Source organism: Onychomys torridus, chromosome 16 (assembly GCF_903995425.1).
Source record: "Onychomys torridus chromosome 16, mOncTor1.1, whole genome shotgun sequence".
Lineage (NCBI taxonomy): Eukaryota > Metazoa > Chordata > Mammalia > Rodentia > Cricetidae > Onychomys > Onychomys torridus.
The window spans coordinates 34,684,239-34,707,605 of record NC_050458.1 but is presented as its reverse complement, the minus strand read 5'-3'; the positions used below and the strand labels follow the sequence as shown (position 1 = coordinate 34,707,605).

Here is a 23,367-nt window from a genome sequence, read left to right as displayed (position 1 = left end):
ACAGGCATTTAGGGGCTGAGGAGAGCCATAGAAGGCGGAGCTTTGTGGGTAGGTTGGAGAACTGCTTAGCCACATGGTTAGGTTTTGTCACTGTGGGGTCAAGTGGGGGCACAGGTGGCAATTAGGAAACAGGACCAACCTCTGGGCAGAGGCAAAGCGAAGGATGTGCTGTTAAGTCTCTGCCAAGCAAGAGTGAGTGTGAGGAGCTGTTAGCGCCTATGAAAAAAACCACTGTGCCAGGGCTTCTAGCTGATTAATCCAGACTGGGCCAATCTGGTCACATGAAGGCAGAATCCTCAGATAACCAGAGGAAAATCTTTTGGCACAATAACAGAAACCATTTCACAACTCCATGAGATTGTCACTTTGAACACAGAGCTTTAGCATCTAATGTAGTTAAATGCACTTGGAAAAAAGCCAGTAGCTGTTATTTTTAAAACCATGGGGAGTTGCTGAGATCCTTTAAAACCAAACAGGAGAATGGCTATTTTTGGCCTTCCGTGCTTGAGAGCCGTTGATGGGAGGATGTCAAGGAGGGCCCCCATGTCTCTGAGAATTAACTCAGCCAAAGGAAAAGTGAATTGCCTTTCAGATGGAGAAGCTTCTGTGAATTTTCTGTGCTGAGAGATTTCCCCTGGCACCTTCCTCCCCCCAAATGATAGTGTCCTCCATGTGCAAACATTCCAACAGCACTTACTGAAGGCTGGGCCTTAGACCCAGGGATGAGTCACACGTGATTATCCATCTTGTCCTGTTGGCCACTTTCGCTCCCAAGTTAGTGTCCCTCCAGAACTCAAACATTCAAACTCAATGCCAGTGTGGCAGCAGTGAGAAGGGAGACATTTGGGAAGTGACTGGGATATGTCCTCATCTAGAGGCTAGAGCAGGGTCCTTTGTCCTTCTCCATGAAGAGATCCAGAAGGGAGTGTGTGGACCTCCCAATCTCCATTGTTTATAGATAGCCAGCCTGGGGTATTTGGAGTTGCGTACTTGGGAAGGAGGCACACAAAGACTGCAGGGACTGGCCAGCCAAGGAGAGACCATGACTAGTCAACTGTGATATTCTCAGGTATAGAGTTGATCCCACTGTTGGTCCAGTCCGAAGTGGCTGGAGGCCTCCTCCACCCCGACTGGTGAGTCATGCTAGTTATTTCCTTGGTGTGCCATGTTTGGCTGGCTGAAATGACACATGGAAGACATGTAGGAAGACGTAGCCCATGTGGAGATATACATACAATTGTGGAGGGAGGCAGGGTGTGGCTGCACACACAGAATAGAAAGCTGTGAATTTCAGGTCTACCTGGAAGCAGTGACACCACAGTGGTATTAGGAAAGATGCTGTGGGAGGCTGGGATATCCTCAGAGTGGCTGTATGGTGGTACCACACTCCCTGCACCAGAGGCACCACGTGGAAGCTCTGTATTTTATCAACTGCTGCCTATCTATGCAGACAATACTGCACACACAAGAACCAGGCCTCCCTACTCTATTATATTCCAGTAGTCATGAGGGGGTGGGTCTTCCTTACCAGCTCCCATGTCAACAAGCCAGTGGGAACCCAGGGCCACTTGATCCCTCCTTTGTCCCTTCTGGAAACAACCAGGGAGGACCAGTACCTCCTCCAAAGTGAAGTTCTAAGCGGGAGCTAAAGGCAATTCTGTCTCCTCCCCTGTGTTAACACCCCAACTGTCCACATTACAGTTGAATTCCTCTTTCTACAGCAATCAGGAGGCTATCAAGCAGCAACTGCTGTTAAAGATGACAGAGATGTCAATTACCCGATAATTAGCTGAGCAGGAATTTAAGAGAATAGGTAGGTAGGGGCATGGGAGGTAAGGTGAAGGCTTGCAACTGGCCCAGAAGCTGTGGCATTCAGGGCCTCTAAACATGACGGGATGAGCTCTGTGAAGTGGCTTGCTGCACAGCCAGGGCAGAAGGGCCTAAAGATGAGGAGGACGACTCTTCCATGTGGAGAGATGATGGCTGTCCTCTTGAGTTGAACTTGCCTCCCCTTCACATGCGCAGCTCAGACACCATGTATCCATCCCCTGCTCCTCCTAGGACCCATCTTTCCATCTCAGGAAGACAGTACTTTTCAATGGCTTTGGACTGGATTTTTTTTTTTTTCCATCATCCCTCTCATTTCTTGCATCTCACACATCCTAAGCACTCTCCTTTCCAAATCCACCTGAAATCTGGCCATTGCTGCCATCCTGCACTGTGTTGGCGTGCTCTTCCCTTCCATGGTCTTTATGAGATACCACTATAGCCTATTTTGTGAATAGTCACTACCTGATTTCTTGGCTGATAATTACCAAAGCAGGGTAATACACACCGGATCATTTTACTCTTTGGTTCAACTTCTCTGCTCATCTTGTTAATGGCCCCCACTAAACTCAGAGGTAATCCTCCAGGCTGTCCTCTCTAGCTAGCTCCCTGCTTCATTGTCCTAGGCAGTCCCTTTTCCACTCTGGCAGTCCCTAACTCCTCACATCCCTGCTGTCCACCTAACACTGGGAATGCTCCCACCTCAGGACCTTTACACTCACCAGTGTCTCAATAAAACTCCTTGTTTGCTTTGACTGGTCTAAGGCATCACTTTATTCTTCAACCAGCCTAGGTGGAGTGGGGCTTATTCCTGTTGCCATAGCTCCACCACTACCTGATCTTCCATTTTGTGGGTGGTGGCCCGTCTCCACCAGAATGTAAGCCTCTTCAGGATTGCCCCCCCCCCCCATTATTCTCTGTAGTTAGCTGCATGTAGACATTCTTTATACAGACATATGTGATAAATGAAGGTGGTGGACTAACAGCCAGAACTTAGGTCCCAAAAGCACAATCAGGGGGACAGGACAGAGGTGAGCAACGAGGCTCCCAACCACAGGGCTTCAGGTGGATCAGCAAGTACGAAAGGTTCAGAGTCTTCCATTTATCACAGCCTGCTCACAGGCTCAAGTTTCTACTTGTCTAAATGGGCTAAAGGGTGTGCTGAGGGCATGGCCTACCCAAGCGTGTCTCCAGACTGTAGCCCTCACCCTCTTCTACAAGCAGCCTACTGGCTGTGGAGCACTGCTGTGTGTTCAGTGGCACACACTTTGCATATCACATAGTCAGAAGATGGAAAAATGCACATTTGATAAATACAAAGGTCAGAACTTCAGCAGACGACAACTATGTTTTTAGGATGCATACTAATAGGATAAGAAAAAGTTAAACTATTCAAAGTTATTCTGTGTTTACACAATGTCCCAAACCTACAATGCTGTAAAAAGTCAGTGCCTCTAGGAAACGTCTGAGGGAAGAAAGCAACACCCAGACAAGGTGTGAGACAGCTCTGGAAATTCCAAGATCAGGAAGCATGCTGTGCAAGCTTCACGAATAAAACACACACGTCCGGGGTGTATGGAATTAAAATCACAACACACTAGCAACCAATGAAAGGGGAGGGAACATGGTAACACTAGACACAGAGACCTTGACCTTTATGTTCCATTGCCACTCACAGGGAGGCACAGAAGTCCAGCTCTGTACCATGTACCACTCCACTGCCCAGAAGCCTTCATGACTAACCTGGGCAGGACTATTTTGCCTAACTTATGTATTGGCCCATAACTGAGATGGAAAAACCATTCTCAAATCTGTGATCTGTGCAGCTTCTTGATTTGTTGTGGGGAGCCGTAGTTGTACAAGTTTCTCTAGTATGCAAACTTCATAGAGCTATGAAGAAATAACTAGATTTGTGGTCTTCATCTATATTAAAATGGAAGAGATTTTGATGGGGGAGCCTTTATTAGCGACAATACAAATCATTCTTCTTGTTTGTTTCTGAGACAACAAAATAAAACATTCTTTCTTTAAAAAGAAAAAAAAGACTTTTTAAATTAAAAACTGTTTCATAAAAACATTCCAAAAACACACATCAGGGACAAAACAATAATAATCAATTGGTGACTGTCAAGTTCCCAAGTGGATTCATTCACTGAATAGGCACGACGGTGAGGTGACTATCCTTAAGAAGCCCGTAACAGAAGCAGTTCCTGGAAAAGAGGAAAACGAAACACATTTGTACACATCAACAAAGCAACAATGATGACATCTGTGCCAAATGGCCAAGTTCAGGCATCAGACGCACTCAGGCAGATAGTCAGCATGCACAGGACACGTATGAGAAGCAGTGTGGCAGAGAATGGCCGAAGTGAGGGCACCAAACATTTGTGGATTAAAGACCGTGAGAAGCAGTGTGGTAGAGAATGGCCGAAGTGAGGGCACCAAACATTTGTGGATTAAAGACCGACCGTGGATGAACAAGCAGCACCATGCCACCTATCAAGCTCAGTGCACTGGGGTGTTCAGGGCTTAATTTGGAATGGTAATGCTTGTGTCACACCAACTGTTTGGACTAACAGTGATATTCCCATGGTTCCACTCTGGCACCATCCTTTCTTCCTTGTCAAACAAGAGACTGAACTGCTGGGTGTTTAAACCACCCTTTTATTAATCAACACCAGACTACTTATTTCCAGGTACACTCCGTGGAAGAACTGTTAGTTCAAAAGCCCAGTGACACTCAGGAGAACCACCCCCAATGCAGCAGCACCAGTACAGGGCCTGTGTCATGCTCTGTTGGGGTCCAAAGAGGTTTCCTAGTGAGATCTGAGCTTGCTTTCCCCAACAGGGCTGCATAAGGGGATAACTTGACCATGTGCATGGTTACCAGGTGTTTGGAAGGGTCTGCACTTGGCTATGCCATGCAGTATGTTTTGATCTAGCAAGGGGGAGGTCTTTTGCTCCACCCCTTGGCATTCCTTTAAAAGCCCTTTAGCAGAGACAGAAGGGGCCAGTGGGTCTTGATCCAGGCCCTCCTGAGGCTATCCTGTATTTCTATCTGTCTCTCTTTTCTATATTTCTATCTAAATATTTCTCACTTCTCCCTACTCAAGAGTACCCTAGGGGAAAAGTGGGAGCAGGACCCCCACAATGCTCCATCCACACAAACACACATCAGTGCTAGGGGACAAAGCAGCATCATTCATAGGCTGCTGAGCCCTAGAACCTTCTGGTCTTTCCAAAGGATCCTCTTCCACGTGTCTCCTGGCAACCCCATATCCTAGTAACAGCTAATAAATCCCCAAACACACAAGCGAGCCCATGCAGCCATCACCTACACTCTAGACTGTCAACTCTAGCGCTTCTCTCACCCTCACCTGCTTACATGATGGTGACTTTCCCAACCCCACTTCAGCTTCAACCCTTGTCCCTTTCCACAGACCCAGATACACTGCTTTCACTCTGCCTCACTTCTGCTGTCACTGAGTCTTTTATTCCTACATAGTACCAGAAATATAGCAAGCAAGTTGGAGCTGCCTGCATACCATGCCACTACTGCATGGAAGAATCAGATGCAAACTGCTTTTCTAAGCATTAATACATAGAGTGCGAACACTTTTAATACGGCAGGTCTAACAACCTTTAGACAGAGATCATTTCTTGAATGACTTTGAAATGCTTCAAGTTCATAAAATGTAAAGTACTAACTTAAGTCTGCCTAGGAGCTTACTGAGGGGTGAAGGACAACCCACATAATGAAGTCAGCAGCTCAAAATTCACCCTGGATTGAGTGTTTTCAGCTGGTAATCTCTGACAGAAATAGGCTCTTTTGGCTGCAGATAAGAGGAAGGTCCTTGGCAAGCTGGCAGGATCCAGAGAGGCAGAGAAGACAGAAAGATGGGCAAAGACACTGTAAAGGTTGTTTACTCGAAGAGGCCCAGGGTTCCAAGAAAGAGGCACCCTTTGCTAGTGCATGGTACAAAGCCCTGGCTGGCCCTTAAAGATAACTGTTCAAGTAAGCAAGCTTCTGGATGGGGAGAACGCATATCTGATAGTGAGGATTTCACCCCTCCTGTAAGGCATGAAGATGGGCATGTATGGCTGTCTATATTAGGCATAACCCCAGCCCACCATGTGCCAGATGTTCTGCACATAGCAGCAGCAGCAGCAGCAGCAGCAGCAACTGCTCACCATTCCACCTGCCCCTTCATGTCAGTGTGAGCTAGATACTAGGAGCTGTGTTGGGTAGCAGATACACGAATCATGCCAAGACTGGCAGTCAAGTCTCTCTCCCTTTCTCTATTTCACACACACACACACACACACACACACACACACCACCTCACAACCCGTTTATGAAGTTGTAAGAGAAGACCAAAGAAATCCTGATCCATTTTTTCTAAACTATATGACATGAAGCCACCCTTTCTTTTGATTGCTTAATCACAACCTAGGATGCATAAGGTCTGCACCATGGATTTATATTTTGATGGTGGAGAGAAGGACAAATACCTAGTCACAGAACACTTGTGTCAGAATTCACAATGTTCCAAGGGTCTTTGTGTGGGGACTGGGGACAGAGATACTGGCCAGGGAGGAAAGAGTCCTGTGTGTGGTATGTTTCAAGTCTCACTGAAATTGACAGACAAGTGCTAGATTATGAGCTGGGCCACGGTGGGCAGGGACATATGATAACTGGCAGAGAATGGCGCAGACAGGAAGTGTCACAAGGGGTCAGGGGTCTGCAGCATAGCAAGGCTTTGGAGCAGTGGGCAGGTGGAGAAACCCCTCCTGTGGACAGTGGAAAAGATGAGAGCAAGACCGTGCAGGGCTCCATTCAGAGCTGAGGACTCACAGGAAGAGCTGAAGATAATTCAGCCTGAGTGCTCATCCCTGAGGGAAGTGGGGGCTTGGAGGTGGGATGAGCTCCTTGAAGGAGGAGTTCTCCTGGGGATTAGTGTCATCTGCAAGTGATGGTAACTTCCCATTAGAGAAAAAGGGTGGGATGAGGATGGCAAACTGATTTACAGCTTTCCCAGAGAGGGGAACAGAGGCAGGATAAATGTGCCACTTTCAAGTTAATGATGAGCTCTCTCCTTCCTGTCCATACAGAGCACTGCAGGGGAAACATAAGCCTAATTTTATGCTCAATAGATAGACATCAGTTTTATACGGGACCTTTCTCTGTTCATCATGATGAGTATCTCTGTAATTTTGAGCTAAATTGAGAGAAGTAGACTATCGGCAGTGCAATTATTTCCATGACATGCCTGTGACCCCCACCCCAGGAGGATCTCAGCTAGCACAGTTCTTTATATGCTGATCGACTAAACCCACCTTCCTGAGGCTGTGATGAGTCAGAGATGAGGCTGAAGATGTCAGGGCACCTGGGTCCTCTGCACTCATTGTACATTAGGCCCCAGGAGGTTCACACTGAGTTCCGGATGGAGTTTAGTGCAGGGAGGTGTGGTCTCAGTAGGCAGAGAAGGCAAGCAGAAAGAAGACCCTGCATATGCATCACATCCCTCACCAGCCCTGCCAAGATCATCTCCTTGTCTCTCATCATCTAACATAGCTGAAGTTGCCTTCCAGGTCATACTTTCTTATGTAAATGCACACAGCACCAGGTGAGAATGCAAAGACCTTTGACCTTGCTCTGGGCATGCTTCTACCTGCACAGCCCAATGAAGGCAGTTATGTTCTGCCATGTTCATTTCACAGGTGGGGACCCTACAGTTGAGAGGAGCTGAGCCATGTCACCCAAGGTTACCACACTGGGTGATGAGTGTGCTCCAACAACCTGTCCTGTGAGGTTATCTTCCATCTGGCCCTAAGCCCCTGCTGGCAACTTCCTCTTTTTCTAACCAGCCTGCCTGGGTGTTGCATCCCTTGTCCAGCATGTAAAAAGCACCTTATGTGTACCTGAGGCCAGGCTGGTTGGCACTTTACTTGCTATTTTCCACAGCAGAGTGTGGTACCCACAAGGGTAGGAACTGTCTCATCTCCATATCCTTTCTGCCTGTAGCCATACAGATGCTCTGAAGGTATTTACCCTAAGTGAATACTAAAAATCATTTGACTTGGAATACCATGAGTACATAATGTTTAGGACCTAAAGAAAGAATGTGGCTGCATGGATAATCACAATGTTTGGATGATGCCCAGTGGGACATAAGGTAGCATGCTGCTCCTCATTTTAAGAAGCCTTCAGCATGATGACACGTGTGTAACATGGAGACTGGAAAAAGTAGTGTTTTGAAACTCAAAGGGTCTAGATCAAAGTGGCTGTATTCAAACCTTGCTTCCACGAGTTACGAGGACTTGTAACTAACACAATGACCTCATCATCTGAAGCTTCCTTTATGAAACACAGACAACAACGCTTAGAGTAATTGGAATTCAATGAAACAGTTTAAATGAAAGCACTTTCTTGGCAACTGACACAGCCTACAACTACTATGTGACGACATCCAGGTAGAAATGAAGTAACAGTCACAAAACCAGCTCTTCAGGGAGCAGAGGGTGACAGCCTAATTAACAGCAGAGGGGACATGGGCTGAGTTCAGGGGACGATGCCCTACTTAAAAGCAGAGAAGACACTGGACAAGTTCAGAAAGGCCAGAGGATGAGGGTATAGTTAACAGTAGAGGGGACATGGCTGAGTCCTGAAGGTTAGGGCTGGCTCCCATGTGCAAAAGAGCATGGAGTATTGATTCACCAACACAAGTGGATTTCAAATTACTTTAATGTAGGGTCCTGTATCTTTTAAGTCACTGCATTCCCACTACCTAATTGATATCTAGCACAGAACTCTTGAGTGTCATCACATGAGAAAATCGGGTGGACTCCAAGGAAGAGACAGGCCAGGAGCAGGAGACATGAGAGTAGCATAATGTGGGGCGACAGGAGTGAGTGGGGTTTGGGAGAGTGGTGGCCAGGCAATGGACCATCCTGAGGTTTAACCCTATCAGCCAGCGTGCACTGAGCACTGCCTAGGAGGAGCGTAAAGGCCGTCCCTAGGTGAGTCTTCAGAGGCTATTAGTCCAGGATGGCTCTGATGACTCAATCCTTTATCCACTGGGAGACCCAAGCTGTGAACAGACTACGGGGAAGTGCAGGAATGGTGGAAGGTGAGCCTGTCTGGAGAAGGTGGGTCCCTAGGGGCATGTCTGGCCCCCCTCCTGTCCCTGCTCTGCTCTGAATCTTGCCTGTTGTGACAATGACTGTTCTGCAATGACTGATGACAGCTTCTGCAGCCAGGAGCTCCCCTTTAGCCACAGGTCACAATGGAGCAACATCAGAGCAGCCAAGTAGGAGCACTCCTAGTCCAGAGTGCTCCTATTCTCTGAAGTCATCCCCTTTCACAGAATGATGAAGCCTCAGACTCTGAAAAAATGAAATATACATAACATTCCTGGCTGTGAGATTAGAAGGCCACCCTCTGTCTATCCACTGTCTTGATTTAAGGAGCCTGTGTGAGGACTGACTCTTGACTCAGGATGGGGTGTGAGTCATTGAGTCCAAGTACTTTTCAGAAGCTGGCAGGAAAGGGCCTGGTATTCCTGGAACCTGTACAAAGGACCACAACCTGGCCAACATTGTGACTGGAGCCGGTGTCAGTTTTGACACAGAATTCTATGATACTGAACTAGCTACTGTGTAAAACATGAAAAAGAAAAGTTTATTAGTTGACATGTCATATGTCAATTTCTAAACAAGAACAAAAATACTAATTTAGAAAGAAAGCAACCTAAAAGCTCTAATGTGATATGTCACATTCCCCCCCTGCTCCATATCAGAAAAAAAGGCAAAACCCAAGAAAAAACTAATTCAATAAACTTCACAATTTTCCTCTATTAGAAGAGATTCATTTTCTTTCTCTGGGCAATTTGTTTCAGTTACTTCTGACTATTAAGAAAAGTTTGTATGTTTCTCCTTTATATTAGATACATGAATTCAATCCTGACCACCGACTTTCAAGCGACTGTATCACTGTCAGGATAAACAATTCCTACAGTATCATTCACTGAAAGTTATAGAACTAGGAATATGACAGCATGCCTTAATTTCCCTGGTACTGACAGGGACACTTGCCCAGATGTGCACAGCTGTGTGGCAGAGTTCAGATATAAACACTTGAGAGGATCCAGCCAGGAGTGGTTTACACATGCAATGAGTTTCAGGGGCCAGCCAGGGCTACAGAGTGCCAGCGACTCTCAAACACACACACACACACACACACACACACACACACACACACACACACACACACCACCCAAACCCACAATAACGTCCCCAAACATCACACCCTAAAAGAGAAATCTCAGATCATGGGGCTCAGGACCTGGGTGTTGGTGGTTGTCTACAAAATGAGACCAAATTAACTGTACCTTCTCTCTTTTATAGATCTTTGCTTAACAGATTGCCAGATTTAAGAAAGGAAGGAAGGAAGGAGAATGAAAGGGATGGAGGGAGGAAGGAGGAATAATTCTATGAAACAGCTGCTTTAATATTTATTTTATAAAAGTACTAATTTTCAAAATTCAGAAGCACAAAACACTGTTCTTCTACAAGACCAAGTTACTATTTTGAAAAATTGCTTGACATTTCTAAGTTTTTACATTCACATATATGTATAAAAATAAAGGGTTCACATTAAGCATTCAGTTTGACAGACTGCTCTCTTTAACTTAAGAATTTAGAAAACCCTTACCAATTATTGACTAGACTGCTCTATTCTCATTGAATATCATGAATCTAGGTGCTGGCAGCCTGAGCCTCCAGTTTCCAGCCTCCAACCCATTCAGGACACAGAAGCTTTTAGCTGTGTGGTCACATGGGAAGCAGTGTGTGGGGGCTGGGTACCTTGCTTCACCCCACTGCATTTCAAGAACAGTCTAACATCACAGCAGTTCTGCATCACAGGACAAGAGGTGCCTACCTTTGTTTGCTCTGTCACACTGAGCTCCTCTGACAGTCCAAGGTGGTCGACATTTCCTAACAAAAGAAGAAATCTATTTACTCCACATAGATGCAAGGAAACCCCCCAAAATAAAGACAAATATTTTACATAATCTACAATGAAAACTTAAGCCAAATGATTAACGAATAACTTTATTAAACCCTTGTCAGTTTTAAGAACGCCCTCAATTACTAACCAAAAGATGTATTACATACAACTAGTTATGAGGTTTTACAGTTGTTTAATAGGGAAGAATTGGCCCCAATTAAACTGGCTAAACTAAGGCTTTTTAGATTACTAAAACAAATTAAACTTTTTAAAATGAGAATTTAGGTGATCTTAAAACCTTTCTAAACTGGATAATGAAACTGGCTAAGTTGTAATCTCCCTGGTTGTATTAGTTATGTTAAGATAAATTAAGTGAGATTAAAACCTTATTTGGTTTATTTACCTTTGGAAATGAAGACCGTTTAAGAGTTACACATCCTCAGCCTTGGCGAGTGCGACCTCATTTAGTCAAGTCAGAGTGTCTTTAAAACTTTGTGCTTATGTTTCCAGCATGGAGCGAGGTGTTCATTAAGGTACCAAAAGTCTCATAAAAAATCCAAAGTTGCACTAGTGGAAAAACGCTCGACAAGATGAAAACTGATCACATCCTTTTCAGAAAATCCAGTAGTTATTTTTAAAACCAATTTTAAAACCAGATTTGGTTGGCGTGGGTTTAACGTGCCACTTGTGCAGTTCCATACCAGGTGGACTCTTTAGACCGCATTGAACCTATGGTGAGTATATCATGGCACATTTAATTTTATACCACTTTTAAAATGAGCTGTACAGTATTTAGTGTGACCCTTTTATGACAAACACTGCTAGAGGAACCCTTTCCCTGTTTACAGCTATTTATGAAGGCCTTTTTAAATAGAGAAACATGAAAGCGTTAGCTCACACACACCAAATTTCTTTCAAAAGTTTATTTAGTATCAAGCAAGAGGAGACTTTGCTTAACACTACAGAACATTTCAAGACTCGAGTTACAAAAGAATACCACATTGTCTGCACTTGTAATTGGCTCCCTTTTTACGCAAGTTGGCAAGAAAAAAAAAAAAAAAACTAGCATATGGCTGAAAGATAAAATAACTAAATTCTATGGAAACCTTTAAAATGAAAGGTGAGGCTTATGTTAAAAGAACGGATTAACATATTTAGTAAACCTATCTTTTTGTTTAACACTAGTTAATCAAAGTTATTTTTTTCCTTTTCGTGACCTAGTTTTCATATACAGACTGCAAATAACAAAATTTTACATGTCCTCCTTCTCCCTGCCAAGTGGATGCTTCAACAAAGTGGTTTTACGTTCCATCCATTCAGATTTTAAGCATTTTGATTTATTTAAAAAGGGATTGTTCATAGAAAAAAATTACTTTGAACAGTATACAGGACGGTGCAGATTGGCTATTTCACAACATCAGACAGTACAATCAGTATCTGCCATATGGCTGGTCTCTGTAGACGCCCTTCGCCGTCCTCGCTGAAGGAGCCTTATGTCTTGAGTTAGCCCATTCCTCTTGCCCTAAAATCAGGAAGATGAATCATAATTAGGCCATTGTCATGGGGTCCCAGCAGCTTCATCCGTCAGAACCAGCGGTAAATGTCATACAGGAGATAGGTGTCTATGACGTACTAATAAAAGAAACACAAGGGCTTCACTTAAAAATATTGTGAACACAATATAGGATGATATTGTCACCAGTGACATAATGACCTTGAGAAGAGAGTGACCTTTGTGTTGGAAACAGCAACAAATTTCAAGAATTTCCTCACAGAGCAAATCCAACAGCCTTAAATGAAACTCTAAGAGAACAGAAAAGGACTATTCTAATTTCTTCCAACCGCAAAGAAAAGGAAAATGAACACAGGTAATTTGGGAAAAGAAAAGGGGAAAACAAGGTCAAAGTGGGAAGGGCAGACAGAAAAAGGAAGCATCACAGTCTCTTGACAGGTTCTCTACTGGAGGAGCACACTGTGGGGATTTCCTCAGGGACACCACGTCAGGACCCTGTTGTCTAACCTCCTAAAGTCACTAACCACAGACATTCTATCGTCTTCACCTCCTGAAATTCAATAGTCCAGTGTCAGGACTTTCCCTGATTTATTTTTTCCCCAGGTCTCAGACAGCAAACAGTTAAGTCCCTGCTGCAACACACAGCAATCAAAAAGCCATGTGTCATCAGAGACCAATTTAAAAAGCTGTGAGAGAAAAATGCTTAAAATGACCTCTTCTGATACAAACATGCAATCTATGTCACTCCCTTTGGCTAACTTGTACAAATTTAAGTAGGCAGAACTCACCAAGCCAATGCATCTCTCTTAAATGTTTATTATGAATAACAACCAAAAAAACAAAACAAAACAAAACAAAAACCAACAACAAAAAAAATAGCCCCTGGCTGGTGATACAACAAAATGCACTTCAAAGTGCTCCCAGAAAATGGGTTTTCGGTTAAGTTTGGGAAGTTTTGCAGAGCTGACTTCCCAGGATCCTGACTCACTGGCACAGGACACCAGGCATTCTTGGAGCTTTGCTACCAATGGAGGCTTCTTATTTCCTGATCTCTCTGCCCTGTAGCAAAGGCATTTCTTACTATCATTTTGTCACTACCGTCAATTCTGTTAATTAAACCTGTCATCTTTCAGCATATTGAGACTCTGGTCATGCATTCCCCAGCACCTTTATGGGCTCCGCAGAACTAAGAGGAGTTACCTCCTAATGAGCCTGATAGACCCTTGTGTCTCATCTATGGCTCAGCTTTTGTAACCTTTATGAAATGACTCAGTATAATTTTTCTGAGGTCTTGAGGCTGGGGATGAATTAAAATATAAAGATGGGGGAGGGAGAAGTATGGGAGCTGTAGTCTCAATGGCTTCATTTCCTTCACTCTCAAGGAACAAAGATCCTTCAAAAAGATCCATGCCAGCAAATGTCTGCAGTTTGGCAACCTACTGTGGTAAAGCAGTGAGCAAAGGTCAGCACTGACCATCAACCCAAACAAAACACCCATGAGTGGGATCTGAACTCATGGCCGCCCTATAACACACTTTAGCTATCTTTAAATATTGCATTTAACCATTAAAGGAGCCTCTGACAATAGCAAGGTGTACACAGAGGAATGGAGAAGAGGAGGGTCCACACGCAAAATGAATCCATCATTAAGACAAGTATGGATCTCCCTTCCAATAAGGACTTTTAAGGTCTGTCCATGGCCACTCGCCCGCTCTCTCTGTGATTATTATGGCCACTCACTCACCATAGGAATCGTAAGCCTCCTCACCGAGTCCATGCCCGTAATCATAGTAATCAGCTCCGCTGCAGGAACAAAAGAAAACACTGTTAGCACAAGCTGTTTCTGCTGTGGGTTAAATCATAGCCAATGAAGTACTCAAAACTAGATAAACTAAAATAGAAAGGGCTAAAGTGGAATTAATTCCTCCTGAGATGACAGAATGCTGAGAGAAGACAGATGTTTTGACTATCCAAGGCTCTAAACTCCTGAGTCTTCCTTCAAACCACAGCTGGGGAAAGACTGGGGTCCTCAGAGGGGCTGGCTCACACCAGGTGCTGTGGGGGATGGGCAGGAGGCAGTAAGCATTACTTCTTTCCAAAAGACAGACATAGTTTCTTTGATTCTTGCATACTTTCCACAGAACTCAGTACCATGATGGTTTTGGGCACTTTACTCATCCATTTAAAACAGCAGGCACCGAGAGAGCTTCTGCTTCTCATCTCCATCAGCATCACTATGTTACAGTCAGAGGCAAAAAACTCACCCCTGGGTGCCTGGACGGTGTGCAATGGGAGTGACAGATGAATCATTGCAGGGGAGTTACAAGAACTTTGCAATGAATAGGTATGTCTAGGTTCTAATCTACCATTCCTGAGGCAGCAAGGAGAGCCTTCCATTGCTGTCTTTGTGTAGATACTATAAAAATAGGCTTCATCTTCATAGTACATTTGAACTGTGTGTGGTACTGTTTTGATTTTACAGACAGAAGTTTGGCCACCAAGCCACAAGTGTTCTGCATATCTGAGGAAGAGGGTCCATTTCTCTCCATAGGCTTTCCTCTTTCCCACCAATTTTTTAAGAAACAAGCATCCTTATTATTTCAAGTTCCAACAACCAAACATGAGGCCAAGCACAATGGACCCCAGCTTGCATTCCACACTTCTAGCAACATGGTGGCTTTTGCTGCCTGCTGAGATCCACCTGCTCTAGGACCAAGTAGGAGAGCTGTCACACCATGTTACGGGGGAGGACGGCTAGGGAACCAGCCTAAAATCTCCCTGGTAACAGCACAGCTCAGTCTATTGGGTGCACAGACCCCAACTGGAGGCTATACCCTACTCCTTAACCCTCACCCCCATGTTTCCTTCCTTGTATGAAAAAAAGACCTAAGACCAGACAATCCAAAGGCACCATGAAGTCAGCTGGCTCCCCTCCGCCCTCAGCAGGGAAGTGCTCTTCCACTGAGATGCAGCTTCAAGGTACTCTACTGCTAGAGATGCTTTCAGTCTCTCCTCCAGGCCTAAATGTTGCCTTCACACAGAAATTCTCTATTCAGAGTCAGGCTGGCTCCCATCCTAGGCTATTGTCATCATTTTTCATCCTGGTCTGTATCAGAGGCTTCCACTGCAGGCATAGAGGGATCAGTGTGTGAAGAAGGGTGTACACACAGACAAAGACACACACACACACACACACACACACACACACACACACACACACACACTGTCTCACATATGCACAATGTTCTGAGGGGCCAGAAAGATGGAAGTGAAGAAGGGCTGAGAAGGAACAGAGTAAGCAAAACATAAAAGAAGGAAACAGGATGAGAAATCCCAGTGTTTTCAAGTGTCTTTAAATAGAATTATCAAGTTCTAATAGTGTCCATGGGCCAGAATGACCTTCAGGATAGGTCTTCTCTAAGTGCACAATGCAGGAGAGATACCCTGTAAAGCTGGGTAACCATATTCTTACAAGTCAGCTAAACACGGATGAACACAAAGCTTTAGAGGCAATGTTGAACATCAGTCAAGACACCTGTGTCTGAACTCTGGCCTCTGCCTGCAGGGTCTCTGGTGATGTCATTCCCATGGGCAGGCCCTAAGTGGCAGTTCAGTCGGGCTGGCTTGATGCTTCCCTCACCCCATAGTGTTCTCCAAGGCTCAGCCACAGACTCTGACTCCAAATAAGTCAAAATACCTTGTTATTTTGTTGCAAATAAATTGAATAAATAATAATGCTTTCAAAAAACTAGATTAAAGGAATCTTGCTCCCCTCCCCCCACCCCAAAGTCAGAAGTAACATTATCATGGCTCTTCAGACAAAATTTCACAGTTCTTGAGAAGTTTACCTGTTGCACAGATAGAGAGAGTGCCCTTCATAAGACTGAAGGTACTCGTTTCTGGAATCAGCTCCCAATCAAGCTTACCTCAGAGCTAAGATGACAGACAGCCTCGAGACTAATAAACACAAGAATGTAACAACTGCCTCATTGATTAAATGACGTCACTGGTAAGGAACATCCACTCCGGCTGGAAATTTGTTTGTGAAGAGCACTCACACAGCTCAGCGTGGGTGGGGTCATGAATATTTTCCAGTGGACAGGAAGATAAAAGGAAGCATAATTTGGCCCAGCATTGGTTTGGTGATAAGACAATCTTAGTTTTGACAAGTGGAAACTTTTAAATTGACATCTGCTATCATTTCACCAGCTTCTGATTATTTATTGCAAGACTGTCATGAGCTAGGAAGCTGGAGCAGCTGCGCCCCGTTCTCCAACCTGTCAGCTTCATCTGAATTGCTTTCACAGCATTTCATTTCGTGTACTCCAAATGTCGACTAACCAAAGATGTGTCCTATTTCCCAGTAACAAACTAAGACCAGAGGGGAAACAAACACTAAGAAAACTCCATTTAGGGCCAACTTAAAATAAATAGAAACAAACACCTCCCCCCCTAAAAAAAAAACATGAAGCTGAACACCCTCCATTAGAAGAGATCAGGTTAGCACCTCCCCTGCCAAGAGATTAAGATCAGGCTTCTCCTGGTCACCTCCCCAGACCTCTACACCCTTGCCCCAATGAATGATGTGACCACAGAAAGCCCCAATGCTCAGCATAATTCCTGCCTGGAGAAGCTGTCAGTAAGGTGGTGGTCTAGCTCACAAATGATCCGCTCCATTCTTCAGTTTACTAGGAATGAGCTCACTCATTCTTAAAACCCATTAAGACACTGGTTCTCAATGCTGGGACCCTTTAATACAGTTCTTCATGTTGTACTGACTCCCAATCACAAAATTATTTCATTGCTATGTCATAACTGTAATTTTGCTATTGCTATGAATGTAATGTAAATATCTGATATATGACCAAAGGGTTTGTGACCCACTGGTTGAGAACCACTGCTCTAAGTGTTCATCTCTCTAAGCTGGGAGCAAAAGCAAGCAGAGTGAGTCTCTTTACTAGCCCCCTGTCCCCCAACATATATCCACAACGATGACATTGAACTTGGGTGCAAACACTGTGCAGTGAATTTCCCAAGCAGCTCTCCGACCCTGAGGCTGGGGTGTTTCAGGGTGTGTGTGGGTAATCCTTCACCCTGTAGGTCTTAGTCCTCTGGACTCTTCTTGTCCCCTGATTAATCACCTCATTGGAATGCCTGAGGATCATGTCATTAAAACACAAAATAGTCCTGTTTCTTAAGCCCTCTCTCCGTGGTTTCCTCTCTTAGTTTCTGGCAGGACAAGGTCAAATCTTTCAAGCCCAAGTCACCATGCTCCTGTCCCCTCAAACACTTAGCTCGGAGGAGGGCAAGGTGCTCCCTGGCTCTTTTCCACCACTGGAGTCCCCTTGACCATTAGCCCGACAATCCCTCCACTTCTCTTCGACCTGTCAGGTTGGAGCATTTGTGTTCATATGTTAACCCTCTTTTCTTATTTATTTACACAGATCCCCTGGTGGTTTTTATACAGTCTCTTTAAATAAAATCTAACCATTCAAGCCTCTCAAATTTACATAATCTTTTAAGGTGTTTCTTCTAAGATTTATATTCATGTGCCAACTGCCTTTTTAACATCTAAACTTCTAAAAGACACTTCAAACTCAAAAAGCTCCAGCTCACATCAGCCTTCTGAACTCATCCCTCAACCTGCCCCATCCAAGTGCCACTACCTCTAACCAGAACAAATCTATCTAGCATGCTGAGAACAGAAAGTCTGGAGTTTTGTATGTGGCTCCACACCTTCTCAAGTCTGCTGGTACCACTCCAGCCAGGGCTGCAGGAAGACTGCTGCCATCCACCTCACATGGCAACTGTGATCCTTCACTTTACTTGGCTGCACAGCACAGCCAACTGATAGGGACAACTTCTTCCCCAGTTTTCAGTTAAGTGAGAAGGCAAGATCCACAAAAAAAGGGATGTTTGTCTGTTTTATTCAGTGATATGGCTCAGCTTCCCTCAGAACAATGTCCAGACCACAGGAGGTAAAACGTAAAACACTGAATGAGTGAGTGAGTGAGTGAATGACAACATAGTTGACTATGCACTCAGGCAATCTGAAGATCTGCAATGTTATTAGTAGGTAATGTTGGACCAGAGGCATCTCCTCCTCCTCCTCTAGTTCTAAAGGAATGAGATGAAAGGGTTGAAAGCCTGTTACTTTGTAAATGTAGAAGGAGCCCGACAAAATAAAATTAGGTCCTAAGCCTGAGCAGAATCATAGATTCAAGAACACAGTGGGATCTTTCTGTGTGCGAGACACTGAGCTGAAAATGTAGACACAGAAACAAGGTGCCACATCCACTCCTGAGAATCTCCTGCAGGCTGCTGTCATCAGCATTGGTGGATGGATGCCCCACATAGCCGTGTCTTGTGAGGTGGGAAGGAAGGGAGAAGCTTAGTCAGTGCAGTTGTCTGAGAGGAGCTGAGGGACAGCGGAGGATACAAGAAGTGAAGGGGGTCGGACTAAAAAGTACTTCCTGGACTCTCGAGGGAAAGTACCTAATTAACTCACTATAAAGAAGGCATTGGTGGCAAATATGTAATTATATATTTAATTTATAATCATATTTTATATATCATATCAGATATTCCACATATCAGACACTGCTTCACAAACCCATTATATAGGTAATATTAATTCCATTTTATTCACCAAACGTGACGCTGAGGTTAACCTAACTGCAAGAATGACCAGGAGAAGACCAAGGCTGGAAGGTCGGTTGGGTGCAACCCTCACATCTGCAAAGCTATGAAGTCTGGAATTAGCCTTCAGACAGCAAAGTAATACACAGCCTATTACTGCTAAGTTCTTCACCCCTGCTCTGTATCTCTGGCATACGACCTGCTACACACCTACCTCTCTGGCAGCTGTTATCTTCTTCAAAGTGAATAGAAAACTCTTCTTTGCTTTTAGAAATCTTAGGGTTTTGTTTTTGTTTTTTTTCTGTGTTGCTATGACAAAATTATATTGACAAAGTGAGAAAGGATTTATGTGGCTTATAGTTCAGGGTGTACAGTCCATCATGGCAGCAAGGTCAGAACAGTCAGGAGACAGGGATAATTGCAAGTTCCATATATTCAGTTCCATTTGTGCATTTCATAGTCTTGAATCCCCTGTCCACAGTTAAGACTGACCTTCCCATATCGCTTAACATAATCAAGATAATCCCCCATGAGCATGCCCAGAGAGGTCAATCTCCCAGGCGATCCATAAACATGCCCAGAGAGGTCCATTTCCCAGGCAATTCTAGATACTGTCAAGTGGCAATTACACACTCCCTTTAACTGTATTTGCCTACTCTGGTAATCCTGCTGGGCTCCTTTTGAAGTGAGAAGCTGAATCTTTCATCTCTTGGCCTCTGTAGCTTTAGCCTGACCATTGCCATCTTATTTCAGACCTTGTTTGGCCATTATGGGCCATGTCTTTTTATCCACATAGATATTAATTACAAAACCATCCATTCTATGAGAAGTGTTCTTTCAAAGTGTGCCATTTTCAGTATGCTGAGTCTGATGTTTTGAAAAAGCTTTGTAAATTTTGGAAATGCATGAATTCTTGCTTTTCAGATTCTTAGCTAGCTTGTCTGTCAATGCAACACACACACACACACACACACACACACACACATTACATAAAATAATTTCTTTTGGTGGTAAGGAAAGGGTCAGGGTATGATACTACAAGACCTATGGCCTTGGGCTATCACAACAATCACTTGGGCAGACACTGCTCTTTTGTATTGCTGGGTCTAGAGACCAAGCCAGGCCTCATGCTTCAGAAACAAGTCTTGGACCCACCAGAGAAAGCGCCCTCAATCATGGCTGCTTGTGTGAGGGCCCTTCCCATAGCCAGTCACGCTCCACAGTACCCTTCTCCTAAAGGTCGTTTTGCCACATCCTGCCCCACCTGGTGGTTTTAGCTGCTTCCTCCCTCCTTCCTTGGAAATTTTTTAAAACTTTCTTTCTTTTTAACTGTTCATGGGGCAGAATTCGAGAAAGGATGGGTGGTAGGTGGAGCAGACAGATATTTTCATTCAGTTTTGTGTTTTTCAATTAAATTCCTTTTAGTTTACATATCATTTAAGTCCTAATTCTGAAAGTCTGCACATGGTTTAATTATCATAACAATGAGACTATTTCCCTATGAGTTCATCATATGCCAGCATTCCAGATTCAGAGAAACCTGCAGATGGACATGAACATGGGGGCTACAATCAGTCCTTCTATCAGTAAAATCTCAATGAAGTCGCAACTGTGCTCTGTCCCTGGGGTTCTGATGACTTTAGGCTGGGGCACTGCTGAATCCCCCTCTGCAGTCAGACAACTAAGTGCTACACCTTTTGAATTTAATTTACAAGGCTGATTTTCCAATCATTTGACTTGTCTTTTTAAGGAAAATCTTTCTGTATATATTATCATAAAATTACTATTTAAGCTAATACTTGGTAAATTCTTATTATAGGACATAGGCAATTGATCTAGGACAGGTTCTCTGTTCAGTGTTTCTATTCTACCACAGAGCCATTAATCTTTATACTAACCATGAAGAATTTCTATAGATAAAGTAGAATAAATGAAAAGTAATATTTCAAATGAAATTTGGGGAGTATTCTTATTTTCCCATTATCATTGATAACTGAAGATCTGAAATTCCTTCAGGGTAAATAGCTAAAAAAATTTCAATCTACCTTCAACCAGAGCCTTCCTTACCTAATAGTTCTTTCATAATATTTAATGATATTTCCTCAGGAGGACATTGAATAAAAACCCATAAAATCAGGTTGTAGCAATTGATGAAAAGAAGCTATAAGTGAAGTCAAGCCAGCCTGTTCCCAGCAATTCTGCTGCCTCCTGGCCTTTCCTGGATTCCTGCTCACCTGCTCTCCCACAGGCACCCTACACCCACAGGGGAATGCACCCCCTGAGGGAAAGGAGATGGTACTGACCTTACTTCTGGCTGTCTTCAATGTTATGCAAAATGTGTTCAGAGGAAACAGGGGCAATACTGTTCCTCTTCACTGGAGGATTCACACTTGCATTCAAAATGCTCACTGTGACAGACCGGAAAGCAGATATTTCTGCCCACCAACAGCTTAGCGTGGGAGGGCCATCCATTTCATGAGAAGCATGCACTCACCTAACATAATTTAGATGACTTGCTCCACCCTGGTGATGCTGGATCCAAGGATGATCCATCTTTTTCCTACAGCATACTGTCACATCTTTGAAATGGCCTAGAGCCATGGCGTTCAATGTGTGGCCTGAGGAAACCCAGTATACACGAAGGAAAAATGTTGTCACAGTAATAAAAACTTGAGATGCTTGTCTTTTTCACCGTGCTGGTATTTGCACCAAATCATGTGGAGAAAGTTGTAGGTGCTTTACCAAGAATTAAGACAGTGGCTACAAACCACACTTCCCTACCACCAAGAAGATTATGACTCACTGAGGGCTCACATCAGTATAAGCATTGCCAGCAATGCAATCCTGTTTAATTGTACGCACGTTGTTTTCACAGGCATAATGCTTCTGCACACAGACAAGAGTACAGCGCCAGCATAACACACATGCATGGGAAAGGGAAGGGAACCTTGTGGGTTGCTTTACTGCGAACTCTCTTTATTTCTGCAGTCTAAAACTGAATCCAAAGTATCTCCATGGTATGCCAGCAATTTAAATAATTTTCAATTTAAAAGACAGGACACATTTTTATTCTAATCAGGAAATCCCCCCGTCTCTAAGAGGAAGGTGCAGTAGCCTGATTTCCTAAATTACAGACCTTTCAGAACTGATGGTTAACCTGGCTGAGAGAGATCACATCTCTGAGAACATCCACCATTGGGCTGGTGGCACCTGTGACAAAAGGGAAACGGTCAAATCATGTTCTCATGTTCTTAAGCTATGAAATACAATTTGGGAAAAGCAGTAAAGATGAAGTAGGGATCTTGGGCATATTAGGCAAGTAGCCTATCACTAATTTACATTCTTAAACCTCAGAAATAAAGAACTTAAAAACCATCACACATTTATTCTGTTTTTTCTTTTTCTCCAAAAATATAATTTAAAATGACAGGAGGGAAAATTGTTTTCTCTCTCAATGATAAATAGAAATTAATACACACACACACACACACACACACACACACACACACACACACACACGTATCTATTTGGTGGGTTGGAGAGATGGCTCGGTGGTTAAGAACATACTGTTTTTGCAGAGGACCCAAGTTTGGTTCACACACAGGGTAGCTTACAACTGCCTGCGACTCCAATTCCAGGGAATCCAATGCCTTCTGGTCTCCACAGGCACCTGCACTCATGTGTACATATTCACAGACACATACATATACATATAATTTAAAATAAAATCTTTTTAAAAATATAAAACTGACTATTAAAACATTTAATGATCATTTTATTTTATAAAACTGAGAGGTATTGAAATCTGAATTTTATCATGGCATTAGTGTCAGTTTAGATTCAATGAACTATTATGAAAACAGCCTATTTACTTACCTTGTTAAGTCATATTATTACTCCAGAAAAACAGTATGACTCTTTACTAATCTATTCATATTGAGGATTTCTAAGTATGTTAGGAACTGAACAGGGTTGAGAGGTGGTTCAGTGGTTAAGAGTACTTGCTATACTGACACAAGACACAGGCTCAGTCAACACAGCCTACATTAGGGGGCTTACAACTGTTGGTGCCTCCAATTCCAGGAGATCTGACACCCTCTTTTGTCTTCCTCTGGCACCTGTATTCACTTACAACACACACACACACACACACACACACACACACACACACACACACTCTTCAGAATTCTTTCAGGTTCAATTCCTATTTCACAAACTAGAAAACATTCAGATTTTGTAGACTAAGCAACGTCCTTCAATTAATGAACTGGTAAATTGTAAAGCCAGGAGAACAAAGATCCCTGTCAATGAAAAGTCTACTCAATTTCTCTAAGCCTAAGGCCTTATATACACAAAATCAGCAACATCTGGCCTTCAA

At 43.7% G+C, this 23,367-nt stretch overlaps 1 protein-coding gene across 3 annotated transcripts in view; it reads right to left on the bottom strand.

Annotated features, from left to right (window-relative positions):
• Window positions 1–3,751: 3,751 nt before the first annotated feature.
• Khdrbs3 (KH RNA binding domain containing, signal transduction associated 3) overlaps window positions 3,752–23,367 on the bottom strand; it is a 166,019-nt gene continuing 146,403 nt past the window's right edge. For 2 of the 3 annotated variants that reach the window (XM_036208763.1, XM_036208764.1), the window contains exons 8-9: window positions 14,095–14,153; window positions 11,746–12,359 (exon numbers count right to left, since the gene is read on the bottom strand). In XM_036208763.1, coding sequence (XP_036064656.1) covers window positions 12,268–12,359; window positions 14,095–14,153 — 151 coding nt within the window. In that variant the 3' untranslated portion in view covers window positions 11,746–12,267. Of the gene's footprint in view, window positions 4,038–10,768; window positions 10,825–11,745; window positions 12,360–14,094; window positions 14,154–23,367 lie in introns of those variants that run through there. The other variant, XR_004946803.1, reaches the window with a different exon arrangement.